This window comes from Uloborus diversus, chromosome 1 (assembly GCF_026930045.1).
Source record: "Uloborus diversus isolate 005 chromosome 1, Udiv.v.3.1, whole genome shotgun sequence".
NCBI classification, from domain to species: Eukaryota; Metazoa; Arthropoda; class Arachnida; order Araneae; family Uloboridae; genus Uloborus; species Uloborus diversus.
This window is the reverse complement of record NC_072731.1, coordinates 204,065,090-204,091,616: the sequence shown is the minus strand read 5'-3', so window position 1 is coordinate 204,091,616 and position 26,527 is coordinate 204,065,090. Positions and strand designations below refer to the sequence as shown.

Genomic DNA, 26,527 nt, shown 5'->3' with positions numbered 1-26,527 from the left:
ACCCAATTCATCCCAGAACCGATAACTCTCTGCCTTTTAATGAACTTTCCAAAAAAGTTAACAGTCTTAAGCTTAGTCTTAATTTTATCGTAACTGTATTATTGAGGAAAACATGTTAGCTAACAGTTGTCACAAAAGAGAAAATAGATTTCTCATATTTTGATTTGCGCTTTTATCAATGTTGAACTCCATTTCTACTTTTGTTTAACTAATAATTAAAAATAAGAATCACATAACATTTTCTTCCTTTTTTAAAAAAAATGAAATATTTTTAACATTGCCATATAACGGTGGACACATATAAGACAGTGGGCAAAATGGGGCCTGCAGGTATAGGGTATATTTTATACCTTACGTATATGTTTTCCGTTTTTGTATGGTGTTGTTGTGCAACAATTGATGCATCTGTTAAAATGGAGTTACAGTCTGGCAAGATACATTAAGATAAGAAAATATTCCATTAAAAAATTTATCACACTTGAAGAAATGTTTCCTTCAATTTTTTTTCTTCAAATGAACCATACGTATTAATCATGAGTTGCGAGTGAATTGGCTCAATGAAAATAAAATTTTAAGCATCAAGTTCAGCACCAAATTTGCAAATCTGGGCAAAAAAATTGGGTTTGTGTTGAAATATGCGCCTTGAATGAGGAATAATAAGAATCTATGAAATAGATACAAAAACGTATAACCATAAATGTTATGGCTGCTCTCATATGCTACTATCAAATATTGTAATGTATTTAATAAAAAAAAGTAAAAAAAAAAAAAACCCCTTCAAAGTATTTTACAAACTGCATAATAGTATTGTTCATACCTGTGTAGTTAAGTTTCTTTTCCCTCTTATGGCACCTGCTCACAGTAGAAATTTGAAAAAACTTTCAGTACAACTAAGGATATTTCTTTGAGAATTCTGCAAATGTTTATGATTAAAAAACAATAAAAGAAAGTTTTATATTTAAGCTTTGCCAGACTTTTAATTTTCCTATTCCTTAATATCTGCTCTGTTTCTCTTGAAATTAGCTATTCATGTTAAAGCAACATTTTGAAATTTAAGGAACATGATTCAATGTTTTAAGATACATTTTATTGTTCCCTTCTTGTAGTAAATGACGACTTGGATGGGCAGCCATTGGAAGATGCAATGCCAAGCATGGAAAGTAAAGACATGTCATCTAAATTTAAGCCATCCAAATGGGAGACAGTGGATCCTGAAACAGTTGAAGCACAAGGTAGTGTGTTTAAATTTGCAGAAATATAATCTCTTCTTTTGTAATCTGTTGTTGCTTTAATGAAACTAATTTCTTCTTCCTTGCACTGCTTGTGTTAAAACATGTTAACAAATACTATAATTTGAAATTCAGTTATACTAGAATGTATTGATGTAATGAAGCCAGTGTTCTATTGAAAGATTTCAAATCATTATGGTGCTGTACTATTTTTTGTATTTAAAATCTAGACCATAAAAGTATGCACATTTTTATTTAATTTATTAAATTTTTTTTTTTAAAGATTTTTATAAATAATAATAATAATTATTATTAATTTTACTAGCCTTATTTTGTTCATTCCAAAGTCAAGTCATTAAACTCTTAGTTTGTTGTAGCAAAATTTCTGGATTTTTTTTTTTTTTTTTTTTGAAGCAGGCCATGTTTTCTCAGTTTACGTAATTTCCAATTTTTGAGTTCTTTGAGACATCACTGAATGATATATTCCTTTTATTTTTGGTTTTAAATAGAGCTGTTAAATATTTTTTAGTTTCTTTACATTAGACATCTCAAATGACTAATACCTTTCTTTCTTTTCTTAAAGCAATAACTACATCTAAATGGGATCTCTTAGAACAAAACGAAGAACAAGAACAAATGGAAGATGACATTGATGGGCAGTAAGTTCTAGTTAGATTGCGGTTGAAATTATTATTTGTATGTGTATTATAAAAAGTGTATTGTTCAAAATATTTGCAAAATTTTACAAGAACATTTACAAAATAAGAAAATACCTTTGTGCAACAAATAATAAGAAAAATAATGTTAAAAACAAGAATTTTCAAAACATTACAGACATATTCCTTTTGTCGACTTTTTAAAACTTCATATTTCTTTTCCTATAGACCCATGGATGACACTACATCAACTCAAGATGAAAGCTATTATCAGGATGATGAAAACAGCCGAGATTCTGCAACAATAATGGAACAACTTAAGACAGACTTAAATGAAGAAAGACGTGCAAAACTAAGAGAAATTGAAGTAAGTGTGCCGATTGATGTATGAAATGTTGCGTCTTTTTTGTCTTTATAAGCTTATGCAAATATATGTTATAGTTTTATTTTATTGCAATTTCATTGCCACATCAAGAGTGAGCAACTGAACCTGTGACTTAATTATTACCAAAACATTGATAAACACCTACAAACACTGTACATAAGAGAGTACATACCGTGTATACTCGCGTATAAGTCGAGAAATTTTGTCCAAAAAATGAGATCAAAGGAAGGGGGGTCGACTTATACGCGGGTCAAATTTTCCGAAATTTTTTTTCCGATCAACGAGAGCTGGGAAGCTACGAGAAATGCCGATGTGCGGTTACAGGTAGTTGCTGATAAGTTGATCGTGTGAAAAAGTAAACTTATTCAAAAATAATAACTTAAAAAACCTAAATAATACACATAAATAAAGATAATTTTATTCTTCTTTATTAAGGATCAAATCAGCAATTAACAAATATCGTGAAACATATGAAAATATTTATCGTCAACAGTCACGCCATTCAGACTGAGAGTGCGTTCGACGAGCACGACCGGGAGCGACCGGTTAGTGAATCACGTGACAGCTAATGATCACGTGCTCAAATCAACCAATCAACTGCTTAGAATGGTAACCGCTGCGGTAACCGGTTGATCATAGAACGCCGCGGTTAGCAACTGGTTACTTACCGGTTTACCGGTGAGATTCGTCGAACGCAACCTCTGATATCATTGACGATTCTGCAGCCGCCGATGTATACGATGACGCGGTGATGACGGAAGCGAACTTTAATGAACTTTTTTTTTGCGTCCGTCTCAGAATCCGAGTTTGAAGGCTTTTAGAAATGTTTTCCTATTTAATTCCTATTTTATTTGTAAATAAATGTGTTCATTATTTTGAAATTTCTTTGAAAATAATTCGCGATGTTTTTGGAAAGTATGCGGGTCGACTTATACGCGGGTTTTAGATTTTTTCTGGATTTTTTCTCTGAAAAAGGGGGGGTCGACTTATACGCGAGATCGACCTATACGCGAGTATATACGGTACTCCTATTATTGGCCTTGTGTATATTTCTCTAAAAAAAAATAAGTCTTTAAATCAAGTGAATCTTAATGTAGGAATTAATATTATGACCAATATTATTTTGACTAGTCTTGCATTTTGACAATTACTGCTGATGTGAATTGAAAACTGATTTGCGTAGAACAAATTATTTTTTCATTTTTCTGGGGTTTCTATGAGATGTTTGATTATGCACAAATTCAGTGATATTTGTAAGAGTTATTATTTGCCATTCTTCTTCTTCAAAAAAAATAAATAAATAAATAAATAATTTTCAATATTGTACTGCCCTGGGATGGTAAAGAGCAATATCTGCACATTTTTCATTATTTATTTTTTTTAGCATTTTTGTTACCTATTGCACTTAAGCTTTGTTGTACACACTTGCTTAGTTGGTTTTCACTGAAAATGAAACAAAACAAAAAAAAAAAAAAAAAAAAAAATTCCAACAGTTTACTGTTTTAATATTAAATCCGAAACACATTTCTTCAAATATCTGGAAAACTTACTTATTTTAGGTTAAAAAGCAATTTATTTGTAACACTGCTTTTTTAAAAATCTGTTTCCATACATTCTTATTTTAAGTGTTCATTTTTCTTTTCCTGTTTGCAAATGAGGCACTTCAAATTCTTTGTATTTGATTCCTTTAATGAGTATTCTGCCGTGCTAAGCACAGATGTTGTATCTGCAGTAGAGCTCAAAATGAGAAATTGATGCTTAAAGTTTTACAACTCGTTACTTTGATTTATGACTTAATTAAATGCTCAACTTGCGGTAGTCTTTCGCAAATAACTTATCTAAAAACCGTAAGAGAGTATTTTTGTAAAAATCTGAATTTATAATTAATGAATGTAGTTACTGCAAGTTTTCTTTTCAAAACCTTTTCATATACTAAGCTATTTTCACCGCAAGTGACAATTACTAGGCATTTTTAGGGGTATGCACAGATACGACAAAAATTGCTTAGTAAAACGTGCTCAATGTATCATTAAATAATACTGAAAACATCTGCTTTCTTTAGACTTGGCTGTTTCGCTTTATTTTGTTAATACAAGTCTAACAGAATCTACCTTCTGAAAGATACCATTTTCAAAACTCCGGACAGTTAAAACTGTAATCCATAACAATTTTTTGTTTTTTATATTCAAAGAATTTGTTTTTTATAATGTTTTATTTTCTAGATTCATTTTTACCGAGCATGAAGATAATTTTGACAGCAGACGATACTTAAATAAAAATATTACTGGCCGTAGAATGAAATGTGTTTTTTTTTCATGAAAGAATTAGATATGAATATTTTACATGCATTTCATTTTTAGAATTTGCATTTTAAACAAACATTTAAATAGAAAAAGCTTAATATTTACTTTTAAATTATTCAAAGTTGTATTAGTTTTTACTATCAACCTGTATCAACTATTCAACTATAAACTAATTTTAATATTCTGTGTTACAATTAACTGCTACATTATTAAATATGCTGCTTTACTAAGGTATAAAAGTCGTTTCTACAAATTACTAAGGAAAAAGTGGTAACTGCGCAGATACCACTCTAAAGGCTTAGTATTTGTCACTTACGTTCAAATTGCCTTAGCAAACTCCGCAAACTGTGCGGTTTTTCTTAAAGCTTTTTTTAATATTTCACGTTCACAAATCGCCAAAAAACTTGACATTTAGGTAAATTACTAGCGACCACCTGGTGACAATAACTCAATTTTGATAAAATGCGCAGATCTGTGCTTAGCACGGCAGTATTTGTCTGATACTGCATGAATTAGTAAATTTATAATAAATATCAAATTGAAAACAAGTAAATAAAATCAGAATGGCTTTTTGTATCTGTCTGCAAAAGTAATGCAAAGTTGAAAATTATTTCAATTTATTAAAAGGGAAAAAATAGCATTCATAATTAATTTGGAAAAAAAATAAGATTATAATGATAATTTTGTGTCAATTATTTTTGAAAACCTTATTTCGAGTAACAAATCATAGTACCATGAAAAAAAAATTCTATGCATTCAATGTTTTCCAGGTGATAAGTGCAAATAAAATGAAAATTTTCCATACTAATACTGCTCTAATTTTCTTTAGTTGAAAATCATATACAGGTCTTTACGTCAGTCAATGATAACACCAACTTTCTGTTAAACAAAAATTTTGCTTTAAATAACAGTCTCCAAAAGAGTGAGAGATTAAGCATCATTTTCATTTAGATTTTCGCAAGTGCATGGAGAGAAAGCTATCTCTAAGAAAGTGAAAAAATATTGCCATTTTTTGTTGGTTAAGGTTTGGCTCCTCCCATTTACTCTCCTGCTCTTAATGCAGGAGCACCAAAGCTTGTTGTGACAACACATTGTCAAATAAACGCCATTTGATATATTTCTATTAAACTAATGTCATGAAAGAATTTATATTAGTGTTCTTATCGTACCATCATATTTGTATAAACTATAGTCATTAAGACTTTTCTATGTTTTTGAATGATCTAATATTTCAGTAATCTAAAGTGGTGTCAGTACCAAATTACCTTGGATTTTTGAGACTGTACTGTATTACATCTTTATTTCATTTTTTTAATTTAGGTTAAAGTAATGAAATACCAAGATGAACTGGAATCCGGGAAACGATCTCGGAAAGCAAACATGAAATTCTCTGAACAGGTGGAACACTACAGACAAAAGTTACTCAAAAAGGTTGCTATCACAATTTAAATTAAGTATTCATTGGTATAAAAAAGTGTCTGAATGTGTAATATATTACATATTACATTTTAAAATTTTTTTATGACAACTTAAATCTTGTTTGGTATTATTTCCCCATCAGCTAATTTCCCATGTGGCATATGTCACTTTTTAAATTTTTCTTATCTTGTGTTTTTTAAACCTATTTGAATTCATTTATTTGAATTTCTTTTTTAGCATTTCTTATCTGTTTTCTAAACATTGTTAATTAAGGTATCAACAATTTATTCTTGGTAAAATTAATCATCTTGAATTACTCATATATTTTTACTTTGTTTTTTATTTTTCTTTATCATTGTTTTAAATTTCTTTCGGGGTTTAACATTTTTGAGGGTTAATTCCGTTTACTACATTTCCTTCCTTGTATAGGTTTAGAATTTTGAATATGCATGTATGACTTATTAGGTTAAGTTAAAAGGTTTAATTTTTAGTGGGTTCTCATTCGTTATACTTTTATAAAATCTTACTAGTCTAAAATCCAGCTTTTTTTGTTCAGTAGAATTGAGCTTGGGAGCCTTAAGGTATTTTCTTGTTAACTGACACTATTTGATGCAAAGCACATTGATTGTTTCTTGCCAATGATATACTTACTTGTAATGATAGTTTCTGCCACGGACACAAGCCCAGAAAAAACCACATGAAAAATATTTTTTGTAGTTCAGTTCATCTATAAGAGGCCTCAAAAATACATTGGGATGGACCCTCAAACATGTCAACCCCTAGTGAGGTTTGCTGTAATTTCACCCTCAGCATCACCTGCCTTCCCTATTCTCTAAGAGTAGGATGTGAGCTGGTTGCTGTGATGACAAAGAATAAAAACATAATAATGTTTTTTTTTTTACTACGACTATTTTGGGGCATTTTTTCCAAGTTACTCTGATTTTTTGTTTCAGAAAAAAATCTTTTCATGTCTTTCAATCAAAACTTTCACATATTCACCAATTACATTAAAAAATAAATGAATAACTTAAGTTTTTTTTTGTAGTATATACATGAAAATGGGAGGAATTTTTCTTACAATTCTTTTCTCTGCTCAGGTTGAACGAGACAGAAGTTTGGATGGCATGGAGAAGGAGCGTCACAAACGTCACAAATCCCACTCGTCTTCCCCTGCTCCAAGGGCACGTTCTGCTTCATCGGATGAAGGAGATGGTAGCCCTGGTTCAAGCCTGTATGCCTCAATCAGGAAAGTCAGTCCACGTAGTATCGCCCTATCAGTAGCAGACGCATTGCATTCCCCTCATAAGTCATACAGATCACATTCTCCCAAGAAGAGCAGAAGGTAAATGAGTTTAACCTTTGTTTTGCCTTGTCTTTTTCGCTTTTGATCTTTGAAACTTATTCATTTGAATACAATCCGTTGTTGTGAGAAAGTTTAAATATTGGAATTAATAAATCTAAAAGCAGTAAAATAATACAAAGTTTGATTCTATGGGTGAATAATTAAATTGTAAAGGAATGTGCTTTCAGCTTCCTGGTTTTTAAATAATTTTGAAATATGGAAGTTTTGCTCATGTGAAGTGACTATTACAAGGATTGGATTTTAACATTGGCAAATATTTATTTTAAGCTTATACATAAGTACTTACTTTTTTCTTCTTATTTATATCCCATTTATCTTCTTTTTCTTATTTTATATATATATATATATATATATATTTATATATATATATATATATATATATATATATATATATATATATATATATATATATATATATATATTTAAAACCTTGATAACTCAAAACCTCTATATCTCAAATTTTTTACATGACACCCAGTTTTACCATCCTTCATTACAGTCACCATCATTGCATTCAACAACCCGTTTCCATAATTGTGGAAGTTAGTCGTAGGATTTCTGTATTGCCTTGCTAAGCACAAATGTTGTACCTGCAGTTTTTTTTATTTATGAAAAGTGAATCATTGTCACCAAGTGACTCTTGGTAATATATTTTGCTTAAATATATTTTTTTATGGCCATTTGGGAATAAAATATTGGAAAAGTAGTTTTGAAAAAATGGCAACTGGATCAAATTAGTGAACAAAACTTAAAATTCTACTGGCCATTGGTTTCTAACTAAAAATTTGAATGTTCCGATTAAGTAAGGAGTGAGGCTCTTGAGTAGAAAAGCATGGCAAAGTGAAGATAAACCCTTGGGACAAAATCAAAAATAAGGAAAAAAGTTTATGCTTACTAGAAAAGGGGTTTAACTAGTAAACTTTAGGATTTTCAAGAGTAATTTGTGGATTTAAATTAAAAAATGATTTAAATCAATCATTTAAAAAAAAAAGTTGATTTAATTTGAATAAAATCACTGATTTTCAGTTTCATTTAACTGAAGGTCTATTGCAGGTTGCTGCATAGCAGTTTGGGAGTTCTAATTTTGTTTGAAAACTCAAAAAAGTTTGTAATGGCGCCGTGTAATGTAAAGTTTGATTTTAATCTTTGTCGCTTCAATAGGTCAAGAAGTCGCAGCCCCAAACGATCACGTCGTTCCAGATCAAAGTCTCCCTACAAGAGGAGGATGTCTCCCGAGTCGCCCCCCATAAGGAAGCACAAGTCTAAGAAAAGCAGGCACTGATTGCTCCAGTGCAGTCTCTTGTTTTTATAATCTTCCGTGCATATTGCACACCTACGGCTCTTGAGACAGTCACTCATGTACAAAGCCATGAACTGTGAGCTTCTGTTGTTTTGATGAATGTAAGTCAAACTGATCGGCATCATTTGCATTTGTCCACTAAGTGCTTGTTGGGAATATTTTCAAGTCTTTTAATTTTTCTTTTTTTTTTAAATGTTAATCATAAATGTGAAGAGTTTTATTTACATGAGAAGCATGATTTTTCTTTCTTGAAAGTGAATGTTTGATTCAGGACAAGATTTCTATGTTTGCTAGAACGTGTAGTAAAAAGCTATGAGTTGGGTATATTTATTGCTCAAGACTTACTTTAGTGATGACTAAATTTTCAAAAGCATTTATCACTTGCAAACACTTTTCTCCTTCCCAAGGCTTTTTATTTAGTTTTTTTTTTTTTTTTTTTTCTCATTGCAGTTACCTCACTGTAAGAAGAGCATACATATGTTATCAACAGAAATTAATTTATTGAGTTTCTTTCACAAAACTTTAAAAATGCTAATTTCTGCTTTTTTGACTTTTGTAAGTCAAAGACTTTCCTGACATTTTCCTTGTCTTTTTTTTTAAAATCGTTTTTTACTTTGACAACAATGAAATTGTTTTGACTTTTGGTATCACTGTGGTCAACGTGGGTGGTTACAGTGCAGAACTTGAGCAACTTTAAAAATAATTGTTTAATTTATAAGTGCACTTTAAATAATGCACTGTTAATTCAGTTCAAGAAGAGCATACATATGTTATCAACAGAAATTAATTTATTGAGTTTCTTTCACAAAACTTTAAAAATGCTAATTTCTGCTTTTTTGACTTTTGTAAGTCAAAGACTTTCCTGACATTTTCCTTGTCTTTTTTTTTTTTAAATCGTTTTTTACTTTGACAACAATGAAATTGTTTTGACTTTTGGTATCACTGTGGTCAACGTGGGTGGTTACAGTGCAGAACTTGAGCAACTTTAAAAAAAATTGTTTAATTTATAAGTGCGCTTTAAATAATGCACTGTTAATTCAGATGTAAGGACAATGCTACTCTAGCAAAAAAGGTTTGTGAACAGTTTTTGCATGTAAATAATCAACTTAAATTTCATGATCTTCTCCCAAAATGACATTTTCAAGCTGTTAAGAAATTATTTTTGTTCATAATACATTGTATGTGTTTTTACATGAAAATGTTTATTGTTACTCATTTTTTTCACTCGTAGAAAATAAGTAAAAAAAGTGCAGTATAACCTCGGAAATCCAAACTAATTGGAGCTGAGCCCTGTTCGAATTCTGGAAAGTTTGGATTTACCAGGTTACATATTTCAACTCTTGTTATTAGTCAATAGTGATCTGTCAGTCTTTGTTTTTAGTTAATAATGAAGCAATTTTACCCCGATAAAGAATGAGTGCTTCATTTGTTGTATATGTTATAGTAGCAGGAAGATCGTCGTACAGTATAAAGAAGTACCAAGCAAATGTACCAAAGCTAATCTAATGTTTATACGTATCAGTGTGAGGTGAACATCCCATCTCTTCCCTCTGAAACACACTTAGTAAAAGATGACATCGTATTCATTTCCACCAAATATGGCTCCTCTTTTATAGTCTATGACCCAAGAATTTTTACAAAACATCAACTTTTGCTATCGTAATGTGCCCTTACAAGCTGTGATTGACACATCTATCAAAAAAATTATGATTGAAGATGTAATTTACTGCATTGCTGAAGCATGGCAGTGCTCAGACTCTTTAATGCAAGAATCATGGCAAAAGCTTTGGCCTACTCTTGTTTGAAAAAACAGTGGATGATACCCTTCAAACCCACAATGATGATTTACTGCAACAGTGTATTCTATGACTGCTGCTTTTTTATTCAAACATTTGTTAAAATGGACTGTCATTACAAAACTAATTTAGCTTTTGGATCAATTCATCCTTCCTCATCATTTTCCTTTTTCACACCTAATTTTAGATTTTTACTTAGGAAGTTGTTCAGATTATTAAAAGTTTCAGACCTCCTAGGTTTGGATTTCTGAGGTTTCACTGTGATACGCAAGTTGGTAAAATAAGCAAAATTACACTGTGTTATCTTTCTAAAATTCCATGAGCAGTAATTGCATTAAAAATTGTATGACTTGTATTTTTGTAAAGTTTAAAGCATGCAGATTTTACCACAGTATTTTATATCTTATCTTCACCATTCAAATTTCCCTAAAATATGCCCCTGACTTGTAAAATTATGATTTTTTTTAGTAATGCCAAGCCCTGTTTTTAGAAATTGGAAAACTGTTCAATAACTTCTTCAATGCAAAAATGATCTAAGCCACCTTTCCTTCTTATCAACTAGATCATGAACCATTACAGCATTAAAATGTTTTAGTTATTTTAAAGAGCAATAAACTATGTTTTTTTATGTCTCAATGCAACTGTTCATTATGGCCATGCTTTTATCAGACTTTCTTATGCATGAAGAGCTCTACACCAAAGGCTATTTTAAAGTCTTTCCAACAAAATTGTAAATATTTAGTTTTTGAGCCGTTAAGAGCTATTGACTTTTTATCAGAATTGAAACTAAGTGTAATTTTATATAATCACTCTTATAATTGTCTGTTATGAATTACATTAAAAGATGGAGCTGTTTGGAGTGAAATAACTGAGAAACAAGATTGGTTGTGGTCAAGACGTAGAAATTTTTTCTTTTTCTGATACTTTGATTCTTCCAAAATCACAATTTTAAGATTTATGAAACACATTTCTTGCAATGACACTATTACTTGGAAATTAAAGTATAAAACATACATAATTGCCAATTTATGGCAAAATGGAAGATTTCTGAATATTTAAACTTCCACCCGATTTCCTAACCAGTAATTAAAAATTTTTGATTCTCAATTTTTAAATATATATATATATATATATATATATATATATATATATATATATATATATATATATATATATATATATATATACATACATATATATATATATATATATATATATATATATGACACAGTACAGCATTATCCCAATATTAATAAACCAAAAATTGGCATTGCGATCAACAAATTCAAAATTTCGCATCTGTAGATTTTGAAACATTTTGTTCAAAATGAATAATTTTGTGTTTAACACCAGTTTTCTTTCATTTTGCTTTTTTTGACAGCTGTACAAATTTTTTATTTAAGTGGTTCTGATAAGCCCAAATGCCCAGTCACTTTTAAGTTGTTGATGGTCTATTATGTATATAGTATGTATAAGTATATAAGCATGTGAGATCTTGATATATTTTAGGGGTTTTATGTTTATTACTATTTTGCTATTGAACTGGAGTGTTTTTGCACTCTGTTAGAATGTAACGTTTTTCAGTAATTTTATAATGACAAAATAAACTAACATAAAATGACTCCCCCCCCCCCCCAGCATTTTATGCATTATTATTACTCACTGCAATTGATCATCGGTAACATAAAAATTGTTAGTCAAAAAGCATGAAATATGAAAACATACTTTTATGTTTCTGATCTTCAATCACATCAAACATTGTGTCAATGATTTCTTAATTTCATTTCCAAGCATACTAGGAATATTTTGCTAAATTATGTCATTGAAAAATCTTTTTAATTTAACAAAATCTTCCTTTGTGATAAGACTTTCTAGTACAGTAAAACCTGTAAAGTTGACCACCCTTGTAAGTAGACCACCTCTCTAAGTTGACCGCTATTTTTAGGCACAGAATTAGATCTATGTCATATAATTCAACCTCTATAAGTTGGCCACCTGTTTAAATTGACCACTAAAATAGTGCACCCCAAGTAGTCAACTTACACAGGTTTCATTGTATGTATTAATAAATTTCTTACTACTGCATAGATGTAAATAAAACTTAAGAGAGAACAAACAATATGACAGAGCTCTTGTGCAAATCTAACCTCTCCTGTGCACTCTAAATACTAAAGTCATTCCTTTGTACAATGGAAGAGCATGGAGTGAGCACTTTAGAAAAAAAAAATTTTTTTTTGGCTGTCACAATCAATTGTCATAACAACATTAGAAAAACTATAAAGCAGTAAAGTTTTGAATTGTTTTATTGTTTTTATTTGCGTTTCTCAGTCATGAAATGAATGAAAACCAAACATATAAATGTTGGTTTTGTTTCTTATCAACCATCAATTCATTTCACTTTCATAATAATAACCAAGGGGCACAATACATCCCCAGAAATATAAATATACATTGATGCTATATTATAAGCATTTTTAATTTTATTTTTAATTAAAATTCTATCTGTGAATGTAACTTGAACAAATATTAATAATACAGAAAAGTTCTTTATTGAAGATCTGCAATGTGACTCATATGCAACATGCAATGCTTCCAAGATTAAAAAAAAAAAATAAATAAATAAAAAATAAGTAAATAAATAAATAATAATAATAAATGCAACTGTGTTAATTTGAAATAGAAACAAACTTTGGAATGAATTCTTTTTGCTCATATCTGCAATCATTTCTTCGGGGTAAAAAAGGAAAGAAAAACATTTGAAAAAATGCAATTAAACCTAGGGAGGCTCATTCTCTTCGAAAGGTGATAGTTAACCCCCTCATATACTATGGAACACCCCCCCCCCCCTCACCTCAAGAATGAAAACCACCTAAACGAGATTAAAAACCCTGTGTCAAAATTTCAATGACACAGACTTTCAACATGTGACTCCTCTTGTAGCATCCATACCTGTTCCTAAAATTTCATAATTCAATTTAGAAAATGTCAAGAAGACATGAGTTGCAAATTTTTGTCTTAAAGTCTTGCAAATTTTTGTCTTATTTACACCTTTCGGGTGTATACTTTGACACTTTGATTAATATACTATTGAACTTTTTTTTGCAAATTGGAAATTTAACTTATATAAAAAAACAACAACAAATTTAATGTTTTAATATTTCTTTTTCATCCAGTCCTAAAACAATACTGATATGTATATACCTTCATTCTTCAAAAAGTATTAACTTTGTATTATTTTTTGAAAAAAAAATATTGTGATTCTTGAGGTAAAAAAGCTCGGAAGAACTAGTTTCATTACTTATCATTTTGTTACTGAAAATCTGTTGTCATGAAAACACACTAGTGTAGGATGAGGGAGGAGGAGGATAGATTTTTCATAACACTTTACAAGGACATGAAACTATATAGGTGTCTCTCGTTTTACACGGTTCTTGTATTACACGGTTTCGAATTACACATGACAAAATTTGTGGTTTTGTTTTATTGGAACTAAGTTTCAGTGATCATCTAATTTTACAGCTTAAGACTTGACCTTGATACAACACAGTACACATTGTTTTGATTTACATTATTTCATAGTTTCAAAAAACACTGTTTCAATACAAAAGGGAACACAATTTCAATATAACGTGGTGCATATTCCCTTTCTCAATGTTATGTAAATGCATAAAAATAAATAAAATAATAATTTAAATAAATGAATAAAAATGTATCGTACAACACATAAATTAGCCGTGTTATAAGAGGGACACCTCGAATTTCTATGGCATCATATTGATTTTTTCATTTAAAAATGTAAAACGGTTTAGTTTAAGGGCTTTCTTTTCAAAATTTGATGACATCATGCAAGGAAATTAGCTAGAAAATATTAACTATACATAAAATCATTCTTCAATAAATATTTTTTATATTTCCAACTGCTGTTTCCAGAAACATTTTTTTTTTCATTTAAAATTTTATTAGTTTTGTATTGCAGCAAAGAATGTAAAGAAAGTTAATGCTGTGCAAGTTTAAGAAAGCAGCAATATTTTTAAATGACTTGACTTTTAATGTAGTTGGAAAATAGGAAAACACTTTTTAATGAATAATTAGTGCAAGTCGCTTGTATTAGTGTCTTGGCATTATATATGCCGAAAATTTCTTGAAAAATTATATTTCATTATCATTATGTATGTTATGCTTAATCTGAATAATGCAATTATTAATTATATGAAGCATGATCTCAAGAAGAACATTTTTGTAAAGAAGTTTATTTGAAACATCCTTTTGTTTTGTATTTAGAAAGAAATGCATTAATTGAGGCCTTAGCATTGAAAAGGGTCTAAGTCAAAAAAGTTTCTTCTTGTTTACTACTTCAAAATTGCAGATGTATCCAAAGTCTTCAAATTTGAAAATTATATGCTGGCAGAATTCAACTATATTTAATTGGGTTGAATTCTGCCAGAATATAAGTTTCATAAATTTGAAGACTGGGATGCATTTGCAATTTGGGAAAAGTAAGCAAGAGAAAACAGGTTTTTTTGACTTAAACCCATTTCAACATCAACGCCTCAATTTTAAACATTGTATCAGTTGAGTTTATTTCAAATGTGATCCTTTTGTACAAAACATCTGAGAGAGTCAAAGTCATAGTAGATTTCACGTTTAAGTCTTTAAATATGCTCAGCTTATTTTTTTCACACTAATTCCAAAGTAAGTACGTACTATGCAAATACTTAATGCCTTCAAAAAATGCTCATTTAACATTTTCAAAAGATAATGAAAAAAAAAAATGCATAATTTCGTACATTATGCATTTATGCCCTTCTTTGTTTGCAAAATGTCTCACATTTCTGTAAAAATGAAAAAAAAAAAAAAAAATTCAATGTTAGTTATGTATATTTTTGAATTTTGTAGTAAACTGTTGTATAATATTATATTAAAACTTTTAACATATGATTTTCCTTTTTTTTGTCCTTATAAACTTCAAAAACGTTCATCTGGCACACTACAAAAATGTTAAAAAGTAACCAAATATTTATATTGAGTTAGTTCTTCATGTAATTTTTTTCTTAGTTAAAATATTTTTTTTAATTTAACCTCTTCTGACAGAGAAAAACTGCCTTTTGCAATGGGGGTGTTTCCTTCAGTCAAAAGTACTATTTTGAGTCACTGAAATTTATAGAATAACACTAGAACAGCGATAGGGGTTAATCTGATTCAAATCAAATTTCATTTCCATTTTTTTAGAAATTTTACAAGTGGAATGACTTGATACTTTTTGACTTTTTCTTAAATTGTATAATTATTAACCTGCCAAAGAATTAGCCATTCAGAATTTTTTACTTCCGAGGTATTAATTCTTATACCTAAAACTGAGGAAAGGGTCAGAATGACCATTCGCTTAGTAGATGCAAAATGAAATTATTCTTGGAGTCGGTAACAGTCAAAACTGCTCCCCAATTGGTATGAAAAGGACCTACAGTACACATTGAAGGATAAATTGGTCAAGGTCATAGAACAAGACAGGTTACTGATAAGAAAAGCTAGCTATTTCTCTTTTTTTTGTTATGTGACAGAGCTGCATTTATACTGCTAGTTGCAAACCATTCTTGGTCTTGGCAGAGAAATGTCAAGAAAACGTCGTTTGCTTTTGGTCAAGGAAGCTCTTGAATACATGCAAGAGCTGTCGGAAAATGAGTCCAAAGATGAAAGTTATGACTTGCTACCGAAGAATATGCACCGTCATTGAAGGAAGATGTGAATCGTCAGACGATAATTTGTGTTGATTTTGCGACTCAATCTGACAATGATAAGAATCACTTATCCAACAACCAATGTGTAACATAAAAGGCAAAGAGGAAAAAAAGCATAAAGCAAAATCTCCAAATATTGCACCAAAATTGAGAGAAAATGGAAACGTTTTTGGGGTAGATGGATCGAAATGGAAAATTATTTCTTCTGAAACTGACGATTGTGGAAGAATTTCACAACATAATGTTTGTAAAGAAGCTTGAGGCCCGACATTGTATGCAAAGCGGAATATTGATGTTGAATTTGTGTCTAGCTCGTGGAGACTATTCATAAATGAAAGTATGCTTCGTCACATAAAAATGTGTACAGAAGAAGAAGCTCATAGACAGCTAGGAAACAATGGTTTGACCCTAAAGTTAGAAGAAATTGATGCATTTATTGCAATTTTATATGCTTGAGGTCTATACTGCGCAAAAGGCCTTGAACTTAATAGTTTATGGTCAACTGTTTGGAGTTCTCCTTTTTTTCGTGAAACAATGGAGAGAGACAGGTTTAGAGAAATTTTGAGATTTTTACGCTTCGATCAAAAAACAACCAGATCAAAATGTTTGAAAAAGGACCAATTTTGTCTAATTTCAAAAATTTGGGACATTTTTACTGAAAATTCTGTCAATTGTTATAAAGCCGGTCCCTACATTACAGTTGATGAACAACTCTTTCCCACAAAAGCCAGATGCAAGTTTACGCTATACATGCCAAATAAACCTGACAAGTTTGGGATAAAATTCTGGTTTACCGCAGATGCTGACATTAAGTACATAGTGAATGACAATCCATATCTATGTCAAGATGAGAATCGTTCTAAAAATCAGAATCTTTGCGAATATGTTGTCCTGAATTTAATCAAACTGTTTGAAAAAAAAGGAAGAAATGTCACCACGGTCAGTTATTTTACAACTCTGAACCTAGCAAAAATTTTTAAGAGAAAAAAAGACAAGCTTAGTTGGGACAGTAAAACGAAATCGTAGAGAAGTGCTTACAAATGTAAAAAAAAATGAAGACACCCTTGCATGAAACGACATTACTAAAGCATGATGACATCACCATGACAGTTTATCAAGGGAAGCAAAAGAAAAATGTCATACTACTTAGCAGTGACGGCTCGTGACTTGAGAAAGTCAGGGGGCCTGATCATGGGTGCACTCAACCCCCCCCCCCGGGGTTTAACAAAAATTTTTAAGTGTCTTTTAAATATTTAAACCTTCTTAAAATAATTATTTGAGTCAAATAAATAAAATTAAATTCATTTTAAACACAGGACAAGCTTCAAGCTAAAAATACCTAAACTGCTAAGTAAATAACGAAAGATCTCATGTTTATGTCCATGATCACCGGCAGGGTAGTGCACTCCCCCCTCCCCCCTGACTTTCAAAAATAAAATTTAATTAATCAGTTAGGGAAAAGTTACAAAATACATCATGAAAATTATTAATCTCACGTTTATATCCAGCACGCTTTCCGGCGCTGCAGTACATCTCCTTTACAGCATTGGTAAAGGGCTGCACAGGAGGCACTTTCACACTCGGCCTTTTTAAAATCTTTACTAATAATAAAGCTAAAAGTCTCTCTGTCTGGTTGACTAAATCTCTGTGACGCGCATAGTGCCTAGACCGTTCTGCCGATTTTCATGAAATTGGGCACAAAATTAGTTTGTAGCATGGGGGTGGGCACCTCGAAGCGATTTTTCGAAAATTTGTTTTGTTCTTTTTCTATTCCAATTTTAAGAATATTTTACTGAGCGAATTATCATAACATAGACGAGTAAATTACCAAATTAGCATAACGTGGTACCGTAACATGGGCGACCAAATTAACTTAGTAACGAAAAATTCACCATCCATTATTTGTAAATATACAGGCGAACCAAATAATCTTTTAATTTTCTACGACGGGCAAAGCCGTGCGGGTACCACTAGTGAATAAAAAAAATTTTAAAAGCAAAATTAATCTAATATTTTTAATAGTAATGTTATTTTTAATGTTTTAATAACATATTATTTTGAGTGAGTAAAATTAATTTTGTTTTAAGCAAGACCAAATTATAAAAGTGCAAAAATATTATGATCAGAGAAATGTGTAAAAACTATAAATTAAATAACTTTATCGAAGACAAAAATGCATATCAATATTCGCTTTAAAATATACAAAATAAAAATAGATAAACTAAATTAAAAAAAAAAAACCTAAAATAAATTTAAAAACAAGTAAAAAAAATTCTTAGAGATTTACATGTGGGTGTACCCTTTTGCATATGAATCTGCCGGCGTCCATGGGTCAGTTCAGAATTTTTATGCAGACAAAGAAAAAAAAATATTGATTTTCTTCAAATTAATAACTTTTCACATTTTCTTTAAAACAAGTAATAATTTCTGTGTAACAATGGGACGACATTTTTTGAATAAAAAAGGAATCTTGTAACAATATATGCACATTCACTCACATACATACAACACAAGACAACTAGGGCAACAGAAAATCATTTTTAAGGGGACGGTTGGCACAGTAGGAAAAGAAATCTCATCAATTTGTTTGATTTGATTTGCTCATTGAACTTTTCAATTTTGAAACTTGTAATTTTAAAAACGCAATTTTAGATGATTTTCGGTGATGTAAAGGGGAAGAACAGTACAGTGTATTACGCGGAAATTTGTAGAAGTTAAAGCCTTAAAACGGGGTTATAGGCCATATTTATTGACGTTAGGGTAAGAAATGGAACTCCGGGACTCTCCCTGATCGTTTTTTTTTCTTTCCTTTTTTGGAAAAATAAATGAAATTCAATTCCGCCTCCCCCTCCAATTTTTTGAATTTGTAGTTCCAAAAACGCAATTGTCGACAAACTTTGAAGATTTTTACGGGAAGGGGTTCTGGAGCTTTCCCCTGGAAATTTTTAAAAAATTGAAGTCCTAAAAATTTAAGCGCAATATTCTATGTTAGTGTGAGGAGGGGTTCAGAGACTGTTCCACTTAAAAGTTTTCATAAGTGGCTGTTTAAAAAAAACCTATTTTTTGATGGTATTGAAGGAAAGTGGTTTGGGAGCCCTTGCCTGAAAATTTTCTGAAGACGAAGTCATAAAAACGCGATTGTAGGACCATATTTGGTAACATTAGGGACGGCAATCTTTCGAAATTGAATCTCTTAACACGTTAATTTAAGCGGTTTTCTTACGCAACTTTTAAGCGATGTTGTAAGGTATTCAGAAAAATAATAATTTATTCTCTAAATTGTCAATATAGTACGCTAATTATTTAAAGACAAAGAATCAAAAAAGGAGCAAACGGTCTAATCTTGTGCAAATGAAGGCTTCTTCCTTTACTGTATGTTGTTTATTTTACATAGCCTAAATTGGGTGAGAAGAACATTTAAGCTATGTGAAATAAACAACATACAGGCTAGGTAACGGTTTCAGCGAACAAAAAAAAAAAAGTTTTAAATTAGTGTCTGAAATCAGTGAGGTGACCCGGGCCCTCTCTGGCCCCTTCCATGAGCAGCCACTGGGCGGTATCAAACAAAATTTGGTCCATATGTTGCCCCTAACAGGTACAGGTGCTGATTTAATTTTGGTGTCAATAGCTCAAACGGTAGTTGAGCTATTGAACGTTTTCTGTCGTCAATTGTGACTGCTGTTTCTCAAGAAATAATGAACGGAATCAAACAAAAATTTATCGACAAGTAGCCCTTAGAGGGTATAAAAGCTGATTCTATTTTGGTGCCAGCAGCTGAAAAGGGGGTGGCACAATCGAACGTTCTTTTTTTTTCATTGTGAGTGCCATATCTCAAGCAAGAAGCAATGCTACGTTCTGGATGAAATTTGGAATAAATGTGAATCCATATGTAAACAAGCGTTTGTTCAATTTTGGCGCCAATCGCTCCATGGGGGGCTGATTTTTTTTTTTTTTTTTGTGTGTGTGAATAAAAATAGCTTTATAATTGCAACAATAAGAAAGATAAATCATAATAAACTGTTGTCTGCGTATTTCGCGTGATTTTAACTGTTGGAAAATAACCAAAAAATCGCGATGATTTAAACTTTTTAACTGTTGCCATCTTGTGTTTGTTAACAAATAAATGTTTGTAATTATTTTAAGCAAATCTTATAAAATAAGTTTCAGTTTTCATTTTTTGCTTTGGGATGGTCGTCAAGTTTTGGCGTGTGTAATTTTGTTTTCGTTGGGAATATTGCTTCCTCGTCAAGCATGGGGAGGGATCAGAATTATAAGAATCTATTAATAGAAGAAAGTTTCGTAATGGCCACAACATACTAGTTTAATATAAAGAAATTATTTTATTGCAAAGTATATGCATATTACTAGTGTATATTATAATATGTTGCATTGGTTTTTCAGTTCGCTGTATTTTTTCAACCCCCCCTCCCCATACGTATAAAGTTTGAGGGAATGGGTTGAGCCACCACCTCCTACATAGAAAACCCTATCACTGGTTTCGTCACGTGACCAAAAGAGGCTGACTCAGAATAAATTTCCCGATGAAAGTCGCTTTAATTTATGTCTCTTAACATACTAAGCTATTATTTTGAGAATAGTAGCTCACCAAACACATTAACATTGATCAAAGGAGAAATCAAAAGATTATTTTCTAAGTTAACTCTCTTTTTTTTCGTAAAATTGAGCAAATACATAAGAAAGAACGTAGGGAATAACAAGATCACAATAACCAAAATTTTGAATACATCGCATCATATCCGTATGATTTTTAAGGAGTCTAATTAGATTCGAAAAAATAATGTCTTAGTTATCAATATCCTAACGAAGTAAACGTAAATGAAAAATTTAAATTTTAACTATCATAGACTCATATTTAAACAAGAGCGACATACTTTAAATTTTCCCATCCACTATAGTAGAAGCTTTCACGTACTTATTAGTAACGTAATGGCTATCACAATAAAATCATCTAAAAAAATGTATAGTTGAATATGAAATGCGTTCTGCATAAATATGAAAATATACATTAGAATTATATAAATCATGCGTCACTATCTGCAACACAAAGTAATCTAATGAATATTTTGCGAAACAGAAAGCAATATTTAAAAAAAATGAGCTGTGTGTGAAATATTTTCTTCTTGCTTACTTTCCTCGGCGACATAAGTTTCATTTTTCACAATCAATTAAAACAAGTTTTTTGCTTTATTCTTGCAAATTTTCGTGAAGTTAGTAGCTGCATTCTATTAAAATTATTGAAATGATGACAAAAAAATTTAGCGATCAAAATTTCTTTTATGCAAAATGTAAAAAAATACCTGAAATGTTAAAGTTTTGTAAATACTATTTCTTTCGTTGCAAAAATGCAATTTGCGAGAAAGAACGAGCCATTGATGGCTTGAAAAAGAAAACAAAATTTCTTACCTGTTTTTATGTTGTAAATTATATGCATTATAGATTATTAAAGTTCAAAGATTTTCATTTCTTTTTTATTTTATTCTTTACTAGCAGTACCCGATCAGCGATACCCGTGCTAAAAATTTAATGGAAGTTCGTTAAATAAAAAAAATTGATGCCCCCTCCCCCTCTGATGTGGAATGATAGTTTTTCTTTGTATAAAATGCGTACACACCTTTTCCAAAAAAAAAAAAAAAAAAAAAAAAAATTAAGTTTCTTTGGAATTTAAAAACTTTTCGTCAAGTTATTAAATTAGATTTACAGTTGCTTTAAACAGGGTTCGTACGGGTCGTGGAAATCCTGGTAAGTCATGGAAAAAAAAAAAAAGCAAATTTCAGACCTGGAAAAGTCATGGAAAATTGAAATTTTCATTCAAAGTCATGGAAATTTTTTCCAAGTCATGGAAAAATGTCTTGGGCCAAGAGAAAGTAACAGTATCTAAAAGTGCACCAGAAATATTGAGTGATTTAATAGTATTGCTTCATAAAAGCTACAAAAACTGGAAAATTAAACGATGCGAAAAACAAATCTGAATTTTGAAATCTCATTGCATCCACTTCTGTAGCAGCCGCTCCCCTTTTTTTGCAGTGTGATTTCACTGCTTGGACGTCACTCATTTTGAATTTACCATTATTTTCAACACTAGTTAACTTCCGCGTTCTTGATTTTGCCACATCCTCTTTTAGAAACGCTATTCAATTGCATTCGATTTTGTTTCCATCACTCGTAAAAAATTTATTATTGAATTTATCAGAGTTTATCTTAATTTGTTGAAAGTTACAGAAAATAAAGATCTTTAGTCTGGTGATAGAATACAGAAATAGGAGAATTCGAATACTTTTAAAACCGTAGTACCCAACATATGGCCTGGAAAACTGATCCATGCAACCCACTGCTACGTTCAACGTCAAAAATCGTACATTAAGTTCTGGAATTTCTGAACCTATAAATTTAAATACATTTGAAAATGTGCAAATTAGTAAACAAGTACATTTAAACCAGAAGATCTATTCACAACTAATTTTTTTTTTTAAATATAAATATCATTATTAGAATATCATTTATTATTTAGAAACATGAATTTACTAAACAACGTGACTTTCACGAAATACACCGCCAGCTCAGTCATTTCCAGCCGAGGACTGCAGTTTCGTGCTTATTAGCACTCAACAGCCCGGCATAGGAAAGTGACTGCTTGGCTTCCTTAAGATGTTTTCCATCTCCAGCTCAGTCACTTTACTAAGCCGGGCTGTTGAGTGCTAATAAGCACGAAACTGCAGTCCTCTGCTGGAAATGACTGAGCTGGCGGTGTATTTCTTGTAATTCTGCTTTAGCCCTGGCTATTGGGCGGTAATTTACTGAATAAACGTGACTTTACTTTAAAAAACCAAAATACTGTCAAGTTATGTGGATGATTAAATTCACTGTTGGCACTAAAAAGCAACTTTTGAAGCAATTTATTGAAACTTAGTAATAACTCATCCAACCTTTGTCAAATTCATTAATATTCTGCCTGTTTATAAAAGAAATATTAGAAATTTAAGCATCATACTTTTTGTTTCACTGCATTTTTACTTTACTTAAATTTAAATGATGAAGACAAAAAAAAAAAAAAAAAAAAAAACTATTAAACATTTAAGCATTATTATATTCCATTCGCTGTATTTTTTCTTTACTTAAATTTATATTATGAAGGCAAACAAGAATAGTTTAGTTTTTTAGGAGTACACTGATATTTTTTTAATCACAAGTAAGTGCTTCGATGAGGTAGTGGCATTCACTTAGAAGTTTTGCTAGTGCTCATTTCCAAAAATTGGCAAGTTTGACTTTAAATAGTACCTACTATTCTCTTTATCTAACAACGTCATGAAAATATTTGCGAAGTCATGAAAAAGTCTTGGAAAAATCATGGAATTTTTTCATCCGAATAGAGTATGAACCCTGTTTAAAACTCTATTTAGCGAGTGAAGTGGTTTTTAATGCAATTTAAAATATTTCGCCAAATATACAAAAAAAAAAAAAAAAAAAAAAAAAAAAAGACATCAAATAATATTTTTCAAATGTAAAAATAATTCCGCAGCTATATTGTTTATCGCCAAACTTGCCCAGCAACCATGCTATCATAATCCATCCGTCTAACAAAAAAAAAAATAAATAATTTGAATTTTGACATCTTGAATTCAAATTATGTTTTTCGCAATCACATGTGTGTGTGTATGTAGGCGTGTGTGTTTGTGTGTGGGGTATGTGTGTTTGTGTGTGGGGTATGTGTGTTTGTGTGTAGGGGTATGTGAATGTGTGTGTAGGCATGTGTGTTTGTGTGCTGGCATAAGTGTGTGGGTAGTTGTGTATATGAATGTGTGTATGTGTGTGTGTGGGGGGGGGTATGTGTATGTGTGTGTAGGCACATGTGTTTGTGTCAGTGTGCAGGCATGAATGTGTGGGTAGTTGTGTGTATGTTTGTGTAGTTGTGTATGTATGCGCGTGTGTGTAGGACATGGATGCAACCTGGAGACGGCTTTCGCTATAGGAGCAGCATCGTGAGGAGCCGGTCGACGGTGACAGGGTGCGGAGGGTGGCGGTGGGAAAATAAAAAGATAGGACATCAAAAACAGTCAAATGAAAGCAATTCGCAACTCCAACGAACTATAGGGGGCACTGAAGTCACTGTCTAATGGCGGACTTAAAAACTAAAACAAACGCACATGGTAACGAAGAAAATGCTAAAAGTGTTGTGATTTTTGTTCGTACGTATGATTTTTTCGCTTTATTCTTTTTAAATTAATTTTCAAAGTCTTGTGGATATTCTGGCCCACGTAGAAAGAAATGAGAATTCAAGAAGCATTACTAAACGTCAAAGATTAATGCAAACTACATAGTTCGTAGTTCTAAGCAGCTATTTCCACGATGTTGAATTCGATATTTATCAATTCTTGATAAAACTAAATAATAATTGTGGCCTGACAAGAATAACAATTAATGCTAGAAAATTCAATATGACATTACAAATTGTTATCGAAAGAAGATGATACTTTTTTGCCTTGCTTGGCTAGCGCTTATTGTTTTCCATTTGTAGCTGAGTTATTTCTCTCGAATTCCCGAATCGGTTAATTTAAAAATTTTCTGTTTCGATTTTTCTAATTTCTGAGTTACGATTTAATTGTGTCATGTTATGCAAATCATCAACAAAATTCTCACGGATATATGGTGGTAGTTTTCTTTTCAGTTGATTGACCATTATTTCTTTTCACTTATCGAATTCTGTAATCTTACTATCATTTTATTCCACTCATGATAAAAATTAAAAATAGTTTAACTAAAAACGCGAAATCTCGCCAAGGCTACTTTGCTCGCACTATACTAAAACTATAACCCTAAACAAATTTGGCGAAACCTTTCAGCTGAGAATAAAAGGAATAAAGTAAATTCTTTCTCGGTTATTCATTTTGTTCTACGATAATATATTCAAGAAAATATTTTGCATACTGTACATTCCAACTAAATGCTGCTGTAAAATATGGAAAGTTTTAATTAATTTAAGATTAAAAAAACCCCCATATTCTTACAAATTCATACAAAACAATAAAATTTTTTACCTTATATAACGTTATCCAAGTTTGTTAATCCAGAATTTTCGCTTTCACCAATTATTAAGGAAATAATGAAAACTAACATTATTTTGAGAAGCTCGAGAATACTACTAAGGGATGAATTAATTTCTGTAGCTGAAAGCAGACTAAGACACATCGATTGCGTTAATAAATACTCAGAACAAACTGCCTGTGTTTACGTCAACAGACAAACGTGGAACGCAACGTGGCAATGTTTTAGTTTCATTTGCAGTTTTGTAAATCACCGCAAGGTAGCGTATTCGAGCGCTGGAGTTCCGAATAAGCAATCGTGATTGCTCAAAAAAAAAAAAAAAAAAAAAAAAATCCCGTGGAACATTCAAAAATCATCGTCAGAAAAAAAAGAAAATGTCGTACGTTTCAGTCGGATAAAAACAAATCAAAAGTTTCTTTTCTTTCAAAAAAATCGCCAAAACAATGAATTACATTAACGGTTGCCTTAAAACAATATTCCTAGACTGAACTAGAGTCCGTTTTCATATAGGGACTCTAGACTGAACTGCTCAGCGCCTAACGTGCTAAGCAACCACGCTCCCGGAACCCAGCCCTTTTGCGAGTGAAGCGGATGTTTTTTCTTTGGCAGTAAATGTTTCGCCAAACAAATAAAAAGGTATAAAATCACATTAACAGTAGCTTTCAAATCTTTATATATTAAGAGCTGCTTTGCCCGGTCTATCTTGAAAACAAAAATTGTGTCAAGTGACATATATTACACAATTAATTAAAAGAATATCTTAATAACTTAAATAAAAGAAAAAAAAACACCATGCAAAATTACCCTTCCAAACAATGACGACAGATATTAAAATAATTTTAAGAAATTAAAATGCGAAAGATGGATTTTAAAAGCGTAACCATGGAAACAGGAAATAAAATAAGTTTAAGAAATCAGATGCAAATTAAGGAAATAATAAACCATGGAAACGCGAAAATAAAATTGTTGACAATCTGAATCAAAATGGCATATTTCGAAATTGATTTAAAAACGCTTGTAACTTTTTTTCCTTTGAAGATAGAAGGTAATATTTTCGACCTTAGGTCGAGAGAGATCTGGAGTAAAAAATCTCGCTTTTTCCAATTCGCAACTCCAACGAACTATAGGGGGCACTGCAGTCACTGTCTAATGGCGGAATTAAAAACTAAAACAAACGCATGTGGTAACGAAGAAAATGCTAAAAGTGTTGTGATTTTTGTTGTTATGTATGATTTTTTCGCTTTATTCATTTGAAAAGATTTTTCAAAGTCTTTTGGTTAT

The 26,527-nt window shown here is 31.0% G+C and overlaps 1 protein-coding gene across 1 annotated transcript in view; it reads left to right on the top strand.

The window, feature by feature from the left end:
- Window positions 1-8,756, top strand: part of LOC129234139 (U2 snRNP-associated SURP motif-containing protein-like) — a 59,360-nt gene extending 50,604 nt beyond the window's left edge. Inside the window, exons 20-25 of the mRNA XM_054868032.1 lie at window positions 1,107-1,232; window positions 1,813-1,888; window positions 2,114-2,252; window positions 5,894-6,004; window positions 7,090-7,334; window positions 8,517-8,756. Of these exons, the coding sequence (XP_054724007.1) occupies window positions 1,107-1,232; window positions 1,813-1,888; window positions 2,114-2,252; window positions 5,894-6,004; window positions 7,090-7,334; window positions 8,517-8,637 (818 nt within the window). The 3' untranslated portion in view covers window positions 8,638-8,756. The remainder of the gene's footprint in view (window positions 1-1,106; window positions 1,233-1,812; window positions 1,889-2,113; window positions 2,253-5,893; window positions 6,005-7,089; window positions 7,335-8,516) is intronic.
- The last annotated feature ends 17,771 nt before the right edge of the window (window positions 8,757-26,527 follow it).